The sequence below is a fragment of the Sapajus apella genome, unplaced genomic scaffold (assembly GCF_009761245.1).
Source record: "Sapajus apella isolate SASKATOON/1434 unplaced genomic scaffold, GSC_monkey_1.0 scaffold17, whole genome shotgun sequence".
Lineage (NCBI taxonomy): Eukaryota > Metazoa > Chordata > Mammalia > Primates > Cebidae > Sapajus > Sapajus apella.
The window spans coordinates 9,561,008-9,575,499 of record NW_022436957.1 but is presented as its reverse complement, the minus strand read 5'-3'; the positions used below and the strand labels follow the sequence as shown (position 1 = coordinate 9,575,499).

At 42.5% G+C, this 14,492-nt stretch overlaps 1 protein-coding gene across 8 annotated transcripts in view; it reads left to right on the top strand.

Annotated features, from left to right (window-relative positions):
- Positions 1 to 14,492, top strand: part of GPM6B (glycoprotein M6B) — a 162,114-nt gene that overhangs the window by 124,842 nt on the left and 22,780 nt on the right. For 4 of the 8 annotated variants that reach the window (XM_032285922.1, XM_032285920.1, XM_032285921.1 and 1 more), the window contains exon 2: positions 1,838 to 1,957. The exons of the other annotated variants lie outside the window; for them this stretch is intronic. In XM_032285922.1, the coding sequence (XP_032141813.1) occupies positions 1,838 to 1,957 (120 nt within the window). The remainder of the gene's footprint in view (positions 1 to 1,837; positions 1,958 to 14,492) is intronic. 8 annotated transcript variants of the gene reach the window in all.

The following is a 14,492-nucleotide window of genomic DNA, read 5'->3' as shown; positions in this document are numbered from 1 at the left end:
TAGTGGAGGCAGGCATTCACCATGTTGGCCAGGCTGGTTTTGAACTCCTGACCTCAAATGATCTACCTGCCTTGGCCTTCCAAAGTACTAGGATTACAGGCATGAGCCACTGCACCCAGCCCACAAAAATCTCAATCTAAGGAAGGCTGAGAGTTAATAAATTTTAAGAAGGCTGAGATAACATCAGTAGCTTAGGACCTGGACTGTTTCTTTAGGAGACACAGAAGCACAACTCAACTGCAAATGCCCCTCAGAAAAACTCTTGTTGGGCTAACTGTTGCCTCAGGAAAAGAGTAGAAAATTGAAATACACACGGAGGGCACAGTAGGATATGGTGGTTTCCAAAGTGTGCCCTCTTGAGTGAAATTGCTAAGGCTCACATTCAAGCTTCTCTACCTCCTGGCTGAAAGATTTTGGGCAAGTGATCTTTACCTTTTCCTTGCCCTCAGATTGTTCCCTTGTAAAGATGGAATATTAATAGTACCTATTTCGGAGGGTGGCTGTGACAGATGTAATAGGTACCACGTGCTAAGTGCAGTGACTAGTACATCGTAAGCACTCCATAAATTGTAGCTGTCATCATCATTATTGACAACAAAAATAGCAGTAGCAAGAATAGTTTCATTGTGCAGTTCTGATCTTATCCCAGCATCTTTTCTGCACCCCCTCCACAGTTTTGAACAAGTTATCTATACCTTACCTTGAAGTCAAAAAGATTTTTTCTAAAACACCCTAGAAAAGTATATCTCTGATTCCAAACCTGAAATACCTTACAAGTTTTCAGAGATTGTGGAGAGTGGAGTTGGGATTTTATAAAGGCTTTGCGAGGTTTTGTTTGCCTCACGCTGTGGCTTTACCAGGTCCTTCTCCTCAGAGACCTGAGCTGCCAGATGGAGCACTGTGATCTGATCTTCTGATGGAATCATTACCCACTTTAATGGCACAATCATTTTTTTAATCCTTAAATATTTATGGTACCCCAGATGATGTAACCCTTTATTAGGTTTTATGGGATTCTCGGAGATAAACTGTCCATAGTGACCTCGTGCTGTCTGAGATTTCGAGATTTTAATTCAACCAACATTTACAAGAAGCCTACTCTGTGCTGGGCAAATTGGTAGGTATTTTTCTTTGCAGTCTACTAAGAAGTGGGAAATAATGTCTCGTGTTACCAGATAGAGACTTGAGTCCTTAGGGAGTGCCAGCTGTCACCACGTGTGTGTAATTAGGCAATGGTTCAAGCCCAAGGCCAATAGCCCTTTCTGTATAACACATGGGAGATAGTTGGAACAGGATTTATTCCAGAACATTCTAGACTCTGACGTACGAAGTTTAAGATCAGGTGACAGAAAATACTGCAGACGTCAATAGGAGGACAAGCGTTTCATTCAAGATTCAGCAGACCATTGGGTTGTTTGCCAGGTTTTCTGGACTGGAACCGGGTACCCTTACAGAGAGGGAGTCTGTGTTCACCTTTGCTAGTGCAGCTGGCAATAATTATGATGCTCTGTTTATCTGAAAAGGAAACAGAAAAATATTGTGAGAAGCCAAATTTTCACAATAAATAGTATCTTCCCCAAATGAGCATTTTAAGAGGTGGGATATGGGAGGGGGGAGATGGAGAAAATAAAAGATCATTTTTGTGATTTATGTAAACTTCACTTTAGAAACGGAGGACATTTTCAATGGATCATGCTGGTACTGAAGGGTTGCATTTCAATAGCATATTTTTGAAACTCCCCATTTCCTTTCTATGGTAAAAGAATAAATAAAAATGCTAATATAGAATCTTTGCTGGAGATAGAGACACTGACTCTTTGCCACCTGAAATTGGCAGTGAACAGCAGAGCTGAAATGGAAATTGGCAGGTACCACTGGATGTACCCAGGCTCAAAGAACCACCAGTACCATCCTGTGCCAACCCTGGGGGACAGGGCTAGCCCCTTGAGCAGTCCAGGTAAATACAGCCTTGGGGTGAATTCTAATAGCAAGTCAACTGTTATCTTTAATATTATTTGTAATGGTTCTTGCAGCTTGGTGATATTTTATGTTTTGCTTGGTGCATTAATTTGTTCACATGGGCATGGGTGGAATTGGCCCTATAAACATTTTTTAATCATCTTTCTTTTTCTCTGTCCCTCTCCATTCCACCCCATCTTTCTCCACTTTCTTCTCCCTCTTCCCTCTTTCCTCACCTTCAATCACCTCTTCTTCTCAAAGGGACCAATGTACAGTGAGATATGCCTTTGGTTAACCATGAAATTTCCAATGCCTGAACCAATAATGGGGGAGGGGGGCCACCCACATCCCCTATGTGGCCAAGAACTGGGCCAGGGCCTTCAAGGAGCCTTGGCTCTGAGAGTACCATGAGCGTCCCCAAATGTCTTCCCAGCCCTGCTGCTCTGTACCACCCTGTTCTCACATCAGTCATTGCCTTTGAGAAAGAGAAATCATAGCTGTGAAAGTAGGATCAGATAACCTTGTACCCAATTCCCATCAGGTAGGTTCAGTGGGTCTGGTTTCCATTTTCCTTGCTTGTGAGGAACATTGGCTATTCAGAACCACTAGGTGCTGGATCTGGGTGAGGTGCGCAACAGCTGATTTGGGGACCTAGAAGGGGCAGAACGTGAAGCAGTATGAACATCCAGCCTCCCAGCATTCCCAAAGCTAACACAGGTTGTAATGCCCAGCTCAGTTAGCTAAAATTCAGTGATTTGCCAATGTACAACCGTAGTTCAAACTATGTAAAATGCGGACATAAGGGGCTGGTGATAGGTTGGATAAACATAGTAACAGGCTTAAAGTATTGACGTGATTTTGCATCAGTCCATAACATCATTTCACCCAAATGCTTGCTAACCTTTTCAGGAGTAAGCATACCATGTACAGCTACAGAAAGGGCAATCCCAAGGTACAATGTAAGTTACCTGTTGAATTACAAAGTCATAAAATCCATGATTAATAAAACTTTTTCTTTTTCCTTTAAAATCTTAATTGTGGTGTCAGGTTAATTAAAATGAAATCTGACTTTGGATTTAGTTCTGTCTTGGGTTATACATTCCTTCATCTGTCCTATGGCTGTCAGGTGCTGGTTCTGTGTGTGCCTGTGCAGTGCTGGCTAGATAGGGTGAGCATGAGTTGACATCAGGCGTCCATTCTCATAGTTGCTATAAAGAATATGGAGGGTTCTGGAATCTTGATTAAAAATGTCATTAGACATGATATGTCTATACAATGGATACTATTCAGCAATAAAAAGGAATGAAAGATTGATGCATGCTACAACATGGATGAACCTCAAAAACTTCATGCTAAGTTAAAGAAGCCAGACACAAGAGAACAAATGTTCTGTCACTCCGTTTATGTTAAATTTACAGAATTGGTGAGATAAGATGTAGATGAGTGGTTGCCAGAGGCTGGGAGAAGGGAGGATTGGGGAGCAACTACAGGTGGCATAAGGGATCATTTTTAGTGTGATTAAAATGTTCCAAAATCAGATTGTGGTGATGGTGCCACAACTCTGTACATTTAATCAAAATCACTGAATTGTACACTTAAAACAGGTAAATTTTATGGAATATAAATTGTATCTCAAAGCTGCTTTTTAAAAAAAGCCCCCCACTCCCTGCACACACACACACACACACACACACACACACACGCACACAAGCCATGAGATGTGCCTAATTCAAGGGCAGTTAACGGGGAAGGGGTATATTTTAACATGTTAAGAAGCCCCCAAGTTATCAGAAACTACTTCTTGAGGGAGGAGTCCCTCTTCATCTTAAGAGTCTTTAAGAATCTTTATGTTAAGAATGTTAGATGACATCAGGCCACTTGGAAACTCAGAAAAATAGTTAATTCGTTCCTGTATTTTAGTTCGTTGAACTCTATGGTAAAGAGTTAACACCAATATCTTACTGGCGGGAATAAGACAAACCTCTCTCAATTGCTCTTGAAGAGGCTTCTCCAGTTGGTGAGCAGTTCCCTGTAAAAGCATTGCAATTAGATTTGTATGCTTCTGATCCTACAGTGAGACACCAGAATTTGGGCACTCTTAGCAGCAGTGGCAGCTGAGAAGAAAAATATGAGGCTTTATTTTCTTTTTTCTGAAACTGATTTCTTTCAGAATTCCAAAGAGTTTGGGTTTCCAAAAGATAATGTAGTGCATAGATGATGTAGTGCGTGATATCACTACCGAGTGTCTCTGCAAATCTAACTCATTCATCTTTCTGGACAGCCCAAGACTGTAAACAACTCCTTGTCCATTCAGGTGAGATTTTGGCACTACGGAAGATGAGATCAAAACAGATTTTGCTGCCAGATGAGTTAGGGGAAAACATCCTGTTACTTTTCAAGTTTTTGGAATTCCAGAATGATATGATGAAAGACTGTGGAAGTCTAATAGCATCAGGTTGCTGGTGATAACTACTTCAAATGAGAATTCCATTAACTAGCAGGTTCTTGCCTGAGGGGGAGAAACAAAATGACTGAACTTGATTTAAAGACTTATCTTCCCGGATCCTGAAACGATCTCCACCTACACATAATTTTAACTTTTTATGTGCATTGATGCCTCCACGGGGACTGTTTGTGTTTGGAGCCATCTGCAGAGACCTTATGTGTGATAGTGTAAAAGCATACAGCACAGGCCACAGAGCAAAGGGAGGACCCACTCCAGCCATGCCATCACCTTTCCAGACACTTACAGATTTTGTTGGCCCCTGAATCAGTGCAGTTGCCATTCTTTACTCAGATCCCCAATGCTGACCAGATGTTGTGAGGAAAAAAATAGGGAATTCCATATGGCTTTTTTTTTTTTTTTTTTTTTTTTGGCAGAGTTGTCAGCCTCTTTCCATAGGGAAAAAGAGGTTTTGATACAGGATGACCAGGAAATTTTTGCCAAAAGAAAATGCCTCTCCCACTTAGGCAGTTTCTGTAGTGGAGACTGCGTTTCTCCAGGAACTTCCTTATTCCCCATTGGAAAGGTCACGGTGGTTCCAGGGTTCTTTTCATGGTTTTCTTCTTCTTGCTACCATTTCCCAGTAGAATTCCATCTATAGGGCTTGGATCGTTATTCTTTCCTTATCTGTTTCTTTTTCCTGTTCAGTTTTCAGCTTTTTTGGGCAGGTAGTGTCAACATCTTTTCTTTAGGAGATGAAAGGATGTATGGCTGCAAGGGCTCCCGCCTGTGATGCCGCCCTGGGGGCCTGGCCTGAGGTGCTGGTCTGAGATGCAGGCAAGCGGTGAAGCAGGTAGTTCATGCTAAATCTGCTTGGCACTCAGTTTCTTAAAATCTTGTCCCTCAAACATCTCTCATCCTCTGCCCTCGAGGCCCCAGAATCTTTGCTCTCAGTGAGGAACAGGAATTGGCTGTTCACACACTGTCAACTAAGGGTCAGCCCTTATTCAGAGAATTTCTTGGCTCTTTCTGGAAGCTCAGCCCCTCTGGCCTCTTTCACGTCCTTCCGAGTGTTCCCATAACATACCAAGTCCCATTAAGTGGATGTTGTGAGCTACTTTCATCCAGTGTTCTAGTCAGTCTACTTTAGCAAGTTTTATTTTCTGTGTATGGAAAAGGCATTTGTGGTTTACTAAACGTAGTATTGGGGATAATTTTTTTAATTATTTTTTTCAAAGTATGAGGTTCCAATACCCTGAATCAGAATCACTAAGAATGCTGGTTAAAAATCCAGATTTTATATAGTCATGGCGGCACACATCTGTAGTCCCAGCTGTTTGGGAGGCTAAGACAGGAGGATCACTTGAGCCCAGAAGTTCAAGTTCAGCCTGGGCAACACAGCAAGACACGATTTCTTAAAAAGAAAAACTAGATTCTTAGTCCCCACCTACCCTCTTTGCGATGGGTCCCAGAAATTTGGCCCATTTAAGAAGCACCCCCAGGCAATTCTAATGCACAGTAAAGTTTGACCACCGCTGCTATATACATAGAGGGCCATAACCCCTCATTATAATATACTTGGTAAAGTATCATTTCAGTTAAACCTTTGTATGTATATCTTCAACCTGTATGTGTATATACAATCAAGATGCTCAAAGTCAAATCTCCACATCCTTAGCAGATAGTACTATTGAATTTGCAGTAAATTCCTCTTGAAGCAATGTTTTCCTATTGCCACTATATCTTCATGTATAAGAGCCAATGCAAAAACATTCTATTGTAAAGCTGTAGACATCAGAGCTGAGGCTGTGTGTTAGTTATCAATTGTTGCATAACAAATTCCTCTAAAACACAGTGGCTAGAAACAAAAATGTGTATTATCTCTGCTTCCATAGATCAGGAGTCTGTGTTCAGCTTAGTCATCTCAGAAACTCTAATGAAACTGGAGTGTCATCTGAAGGCCTAACTGGGGAAGGATCTACTTCCAAGCTCATTCACGTGGCTATTGGCAGGACTTGGTTCCTTGAGGCCTGTTGGACTGAAGGCCTCAGTTCCTCACAAGCTGTTGGCCTAAAACCTCCCTTGATTTTTTACCATGTGTGGGCTCTCCTAGGTACTTCATGACATAGCAGATGACTTCCTAGGAGAGAAAGCAAGTGAATGGGTAAGACAGTGTGCCAGCCAGAGAGACAATGCTAACTGGACAGAAGTCAGTCTTTTGAAACCTAATCATAGAAGTGATATCCCATCATTTTTGCCATATTCTAGTCCTAAGAAGTGAGTCAGTAGGTCCAGCCCACACTCAGTGGAGGGAATTACACAAGGCCATGAACATAGGTTGATGAGGATCATTGCAGGTGTCTCAGGGTGTATAAACATTTATACACCTTGCTTGTCACAAGATGTATAAGCATTTCACAGTGCAAATGCATCCTCTGTCTCCTTAATGATCATAACCTCTTCACTTTCCCAAAGCCTTGCCTCTCAGAGAATGTATTACTGGGTTAGATGAGTACCTGTCAGGTGTTTGATGGCCTTCCTGAGGCACTGGACTCTAAGCTGTCTGTGAGCAGATGTCTTCATGCCTTCCTCGCTACTTTGGCCTGGCTCGGGACCTGGGACCAAGAAAGTACTCGTTCATAGCATTGAATGATGATCACTTTATTCTTAGCAGTCATGATGTGTGACTCTAAATGAAATTGTCTAATTTTAGTGTCCATTGTGTGCATGACTCAATTCCTGGGGCAGGCTGGTCAAGACCTTGTACTCCGAGTTGCATAGGAGCTCAGTAGGTATTTGTTAAGTAAATTAAGATTAGATTGGCTACTCGTGGTTAGGAGTTTGAGACCAGCATGGCCAACATGGTGAAACCCCATCTCTACTAAAAAAAAAAAAAAAAGTACAAAAATTAGCCAGGTGGAGTGATGGGTGCCTATAGTCCCAGCTACTCAGGAGGCCGAGATAGGAGAATCACTTGAACCCAGGAGGTGAAGGTTGCAGTGAGCAGAGAATACACCACTGCACTCTAGACTGGAAAACAAAGCAAGACTCCATCTCAAAAAAAAAAAAAAAAAAAAAGACTAGATAGGCTAATTGAGGTTCCTAGAATTATCTGCATGTAAGTAGGGTTAACTTTGTGAGATGATTTCCTTGAATAAGAAGTTCTCAGCCTGAGCTTCACAGTAGAACCCTTGAAGGGAGGGTGTATCTTTTAAAATCCCGAAGGCATATCCAAACCAAGTCATTCAGAATCTTGGGGGTGGGGCCTAGGCATCAGTGTTCTTGAAAGCTTCCCTGCCAGGTGATCCCCTGGGCAGCCAAGGTTGAGAACCACTGTAGTAGACCAGTGTTTCTCAATCCAGGGGAGTTTCTGCCTTTCTGGGGATGACTTTCAGGCATCTAGTGCTAGAGGTAAGGGATGCTGCTAAGCATCCTGCAGTGCACAGGACAGCCTCTCCCCCAACAGAGAATGTCCCATGCCAGTAGTACCAAGAGTTGAGAACCCCTCGACTAACCCCTGTGCATTGAGTCAGGAAATTGGTTCTAAGTGAAGCAGGTAGAAGCCCATGGAGTAGCTTTGAGCCAGATGTTAAGCTTGTTGCAGTGATCGATTGCCTTGGTAAGTCTAGAATATTATATACAGTCTGTGTATCAGTGTTTCCTAAAGAGAAATTCATTCTTTTAAAAGGCACACAATGCATAAACCAATACATTTAAACCTGTATATATTTGTTTATGCAACATATACCATACATGTTTGTGTTTGCATATAGCATGTGCTATAAATACCCTATGCATATAGAAATATATGCAGGGCATACAAGTGTGTTATTCTGGTTAGAGGAACAGGTTTGTCTTCCTCAGTGCCCTTTCTCTTCCTTTCCCCTCACTGTAGTCTCCTGCCCCCTGGTTGTCTAGTAAAGGCCCTGAGGCCTCCCTGTCCCTCAGCCCAGAGGTTCAGGTGAGTCCTCACCCTCAATCCAGAGGATGCCTCTGCTCTGCATTGCTGCCTGGAGGGTTCCCATCACCCAGGTTTATGTGGCTCTTGCCTTTCACCACCAATCCTTAGTTTCTCTAAGGGGTTTGCAACCTTTTTAAACTACTAGTGTGTTTTGTAGAAATTGAACTTCACCAAGAGGTCTTTTGAGAACACCTTGTTGCGGTGTAATTGACATGCACATGCTGCATCCCTTTAAAGTGTCTGACAAGCCTTGACATATACATGTGCTCGTGAGAGCAGCACCGTGAGCAGGATGGTGATATGGCCGCCACTCCCCACTCTTTCCAACCTTCCTATGCTCCCCTTCTCCCCAAGCAACCACTTATCTGCTCTCCTTCTCTGTGGAATAGTTTGCATTTTCTAGAATGGCCTTCGTAAAGATTTGTTTACGTAAATTCTCTCACCCTTTTTCACCCTTTCCTAGAAAATGTTGCATGATGTTAATTGCTTAATAGCTTCAGAGCTTTGTCCAATTTTTATTCTTCCTGCTTTTACTGAAGATGCCCTGCCCCCATGAATAAACCTCAGAAAACCCATTCTGCCACCACCTACCACCAAAGAGTTTAGCTTGCGCCCACTCCAGTCCAGCCCACACACCAGTGCCAGATTCATCTCTTAAAAGCACATCCCAAATCACGTCTCTCACCTGCTCACAAACCTTCCCTCTCTCCCCCTTGCCACAAAGTGAAGCACAGAGGCTTCAGGCTGGCTTGGATGTCTTCCCTGGGCCAGGCAGTGGGGGGACCTGCCTTCCTGACTTCTCCCCATCATTACCCTCATGTCCTTGATAAAGTCGGCTACACCCTGAACTCTCCCTACATCTCCCATACCACATTGGTCCTGCTCTCCTTCCCTTGTGCTTTTCATGGAATCCTTCTGTTCTTCAAATTAACCTCCTGCCATCCATAAACCTTTCCCTTGGCAACCCACACTAACCAGGGATGCCTGTCTCTACCTCACTTCCCATGTCCCTGTGTCAGCACTCTTTATTCTACTTTAGTGACACCTTTTGCATCTGTGTGTCTTACCTCCTGCTCACCCCGCCCACAAGGATCAAAGCCAGGAGAGCACACCTGCAGCCCCCACCGCAGTGACTTGCACATGGTGGGGATTGGACAGACATTCATTGAATGGAACGGAATCCAGGAAAGTAGAGACACTGTCGCCCAGATGGTTAAGAAAACTGATTGCTGCTAAAGCTCAAAATTGTAGATATTAAATAATTCTCAAATGTCTGGAGTAGCCTCAAGATCGCTGTGCTCTTAAAATCTGTGTCATCTGGACTTACAGCTAGCTTCCCCTACTCTCCATTGATCTCCTTGATGCCTTGCTGTCTCACTTCACCAGGCTAAGAGCCTTTGGGAAAAACCAAAGCCGGTTCCCACAAAAGGCAAAGGAAGAGAATAACAAGTAACTTTGTTGGATGTGTTATTCCCAGCCATGTAAGCGTATCATTGCTTTTATTGACTTGCTTATCTTCTACTGCTGGCACTGCCTTGCAAATGTACAGGCTCATCTATTTTAAGAGGTCGTTTATTTTAAGACTTTCATAGTGTTTTCAGAAAAATGAAAATCCCTTATTAAATGGATTTTAGGACAAGCTTCTAATAAAAGGACCTGCCAAAACTCACGTGATTTCCTTTCTATCATTAGAAATAGTTTCCACATTCTTATCATTGTGTAGTTGAACTTTTATGTCTAGGACTGCATGAAAGTCAAGAGAGAACTGAGAAGCAACCTATATTTGATTTTACACTTTGCTCTTGGACAGGAAGCCCCTGTCAACTGACTTCATATATTTTTAATGCACTATACTAGTAGTTCACAGAACTTTTTGGGTGTTAGGTCCCTTTATGTGCTTAGAAACAGTTGAAGACCCCAAAAAAAGCCTTTGTTCTTCTTGGTTGTGCCTATAAATATTTTCTATATTAGAAGTTAGAATTGAGGGCCAGGCGCAGTGGCTCATGCCTGTAATCCCAGCACTTTGGGAGGCCAAGGTGGGCAGATCACCTGAAGTCAAGAGTTCAGAACCAGCCTGGCCAACATGGTGAAACCCCATCCCTATTGAAAATACAAAAATTAGGCAGGCATGGTGGCATGTGCTGTAATCCTAGCTACTCGGGAGGCTGAGGCAGGAGAATCACTTGAACCTGGGAGGCGGAGGTTGCACTGTGCTGAGGTTGTCCCACAGCACTCCAGCCTGGATGACAGAGTGTGAGACTTCATCTTAAGAAAGAAAAAAGAAATTAGAGCTGAGGCGTTTATTACTTAATAATAAACTTAGTCATTTAATAGTAAACCGATTATATGTCTATTTATCTTTCCTAATGTTTAGGAAAGATATTATTTTCCAAAAGAAAATAATATTTTAGTGTGAGGAATAGGACTGGTTTACATTTTTACAAATCTCTTTAATATCTGGCTTAATATTAGACAGCTGGGTTCTTACATCTGCTTCTGCATTCATTCAGAGGCATCTTGGGGTGTCTCGCTTTGGTTGAAGTATATGAAGAAAACTCAGTTTCTCACAGGTATGTGGTTGGAGAATGGAGGAGTATTTTAATGGCCTTTGCAGTTAATTAAGAAATTCTTTCTTGATACAACGCCAAAATTCACCAAGTAGTGGTTTCTTAAAGACGACTTGTAATGTGGAGTCTGAAACCATATGGATAATCTTTTTGTACTCTGTTTCACTGAAATTCATTGCTTGATCTTACACTTTGATTGGCTTTTATATTCAGTAATTATTTTCCCTTTGCTGTTTGGAAAATATTGATTCTCTGAGTTGTGCAGATCTTCTAGATATTGACACATTTCCTTAAACCATATTTAAAAAATTGCATTTGTGAATATAGCCACCAATTTCATCAAGAAGTCTGGTAAGTATTAGGAAGCTGTTGGTCTCACTATGGCAGGTACAAGTTTTTCAAAAGTGATTGGCAACAGTTACTATCAGTTGTTTTCTTTGAAGTGACAAGCTGCTCACTTGGTTCATTTTTGAGAAAGTTTCTGCCAAATACTTAAATCTGAAAAACTGTAGCTCATCGGGCATTCTTTCAAGAAAGGGAGTGTTCGCCCCCAGAAAGGTGCAAGTTCGGCTCATAACTCAATTACACAAGAATGTTTCCTTCAGCCCACCATCACATGCTAGTTTGCAGCAGAACGGCTCTCTGCATCCTCTCATTTTATCACACAAACTGTTCAAAAGACACGTACTCGGGAGTTGAGGTTTAATCAAATTAATACTTTTTTTTATTGGATCAAGGTCATTTTGAAATGAAACTAGATTTTTAATTTCTTTTCTTGCAAGTGTGTGGTGGTAAGGAATGTATTCCTGCTAAGTACACTATGGGCCACTGCCCAATTCGTGCTCAGGCATCAGCAGTTTTACTGTGCAAATGTCAAGCAGTGAAAAAAAAGTAAATAATATCTTGGTGCTATTATCGAAAGAGTTTTGGCTTCACAGTCCTCCCACAAGGATCTTGAGGTCTCCAAGGGCTGCACAGACCATCTTTGAGAGCCAGCTCCTGGCTCAGAGTGAGACTGGAGGGCAGGGAGGATAGAATTGTTTGGGAGCTTAAGGTCCTTTCCAGACCTGCCTGAATGGAATCTGCATTTTAATGAGGTCCCCAGGAGATTTATATGCAGGTTAAAGTTTGCCTGTAGTCCCAGCTATTCAGAAGGCTGAGGCAGGAGGATGGCTTGAGCCCAGGAGGCAGAGGTTGCAGAGAGCTGAGATTGCACTGCTGCACTCAAGCCTGGGCAACAGAGTGAGATTCTATCTGGGAGAGAAAAAAAAAAAAAAGAGAGAACCACTGCTCTTTAAAAGAGTTCTGCAAAACTGTCCTGTAAAGGGCCACATGATAAATACCTGTGGCAACTCAACCCTGCCTTTGTAGCTTGAAAGTACCTGTAGACTATACGTAAATGAATGAGTGTGGCTGTGTGCCAATACAACTTTATTTATAGACACAGAAATTTGAATTTTGTGTACCTTTCATGTGTTACAAAATATTTTTAAAAATATATTCTAAGTGGTTAAAAAAGTAATCACTTAGAATCATGTCAAAATCATTCTGAGTTTGCAGGCCATGAGGAGAGCCAGATTTAGCTGGTGGGCCACAGTTTGCTGACCTGTGCTGTTTAACACTTGAGTGCTCATTGAAATCACCAGGGGAGCATCAAAAAAACAAACCCCAGCCCTCTAATTCCTGAGTCCCATCCCTGAGAAATTCAGATGTAATTGGTCTAGGGTGAAGCCAGGGCATCAGGATTTTCAGATGCTCCCCAGATTATTCCAATGTGCAGGAAAAATGGAGAACCTCTGCTCTATAATGTTTTCTAAGAAAGTTAATTTTCTTTTAAGCATTTCTTTTTAAGATTTTAGAATTTGGCAGTGTCACCAAATGTCTGAGACCAGAAATATATATTGTAACCTTAGAGCAGAGTTTCTCACCCATGGCCCTGTGAACCCAAAAGTATCTGAGATAGGTCTCAATTTAGAAAGTTAATTTTACCAAGGTTAAGAATGGGTCTGTAAAACAGCCTCAGGAGATCCTGATAACATGTGCGTAAGGTGGCCAGGGCACAGCTTGCTTTTATACCTTTTAGGGAGACATGAGACATCAATCAATACCTGTGAGATATACATTGGTTCAATCTGGAAAGGTGGGACAACTCAAAGGGGGTCGGCAGGTGGCTTGCAGGTTATAGGAAGATGTAAAAATTATCTAAAGACCTGGAATCAGTAGAAAGGAATGTCTGGGTTATGATGATAAGATGATAAGTGGTTGTGGAAACCAAAGTTTTATCTTGCAGATGAAGCCTCCAGATAGCAGGCTTCAGAGATAATAGATTGTAAATGTCTCTTATCAGATTTAAGGTCTATGTTGATGTTACTGCTGGTTGGCTTTTCCTGAATTCCAAAAAGGAAGAGGGTATACTGAGGTATGTTTTAATCCACCCCCCTCCAATCATGGCTTGAACTAGTTTTTTCAGGTTAACTTTGGAATGCCCTTGGCATAGAGTGGGAATCTATTCAGATGATTTGGGGGGCCTTAGAAATTTTTTTTTCCTTTTGAGAAGGGGTCTCACTCTGTCACCAGGCTGGAGCACAGTGGTGCAATCTAGGCTCACTACAACCTCCAACTCCCTGGTTCAAGTGATTCTCCTGCCTCAGCCTCCCTAGTTGGGATTACAGGCACATGCCACCACAACCAGCTAATTTTTGTATTTTTAGTAGAGACAGAGTTTCACTGTGTTGGGCCAGGATGGTTACAATCTCCTAACCATGTGATCTGCACACCTTGGCCTCCCAAAACTGGGATTACAGGGATGAGCCACCATGCTCAGCCTAGAATTTAATGTTCGGTTTATAGCACTATTGGCATTTTGGGTATGATCATTCTTTATTTGGGGGTGGGGACTGCCCTGTGTATTATAGGAGGTTTAGCAGCATCCCTGGCCTCTACACACTAGATGCCAATAGTGTCCCACCCTCAGTTGTAATAACCAAAACTGTCTCCAGACACCACTAAATGTCCCTGGGTGGCAAAACTGCCTGGATTAGGAACCACTGGTCTAAATGATATAGATGTTTTTTATGCTACCTCAGAGAATCTCCACATTGGCACTGTTGACATTCGGAGCTGGATAATTCTTTGTTATAAGAGCATATTCTGTGCACTGTGGGTGTTGAACGCCATCCCTGATCTCTACTCAGTAGATGCCAGAAGCACCCTCTCCCCCAGCTTTGACAACCAAAATATCTCCAGATACTGCCAAATGTCCCCTGAGGGGCACAGTCACCCCCTGTTGAGAAATGCTTGGCCAGCTCTGAATCACGGAAGCTTCTGTCCACTGACATTCACTGCTGCCTCTCTGAGGCAGGATTCTCCACCCCCATCCCCCTCCATTTTCCCATTGCTGGTTGCTTGAAAGTTGTGAAGCTTGGTTCCTGCCCCTTTTCTTTTTAGTTTTGTGGCTCATTAGGAATCAGTAATATAGCAAGGAGAAGGCCCCATGAAGAGGGGTAAGAGGGTGTGTTTGTGTGTGGTGGTGGTGGTGGTGGTGGTGGTGGTGGTGGTGGTG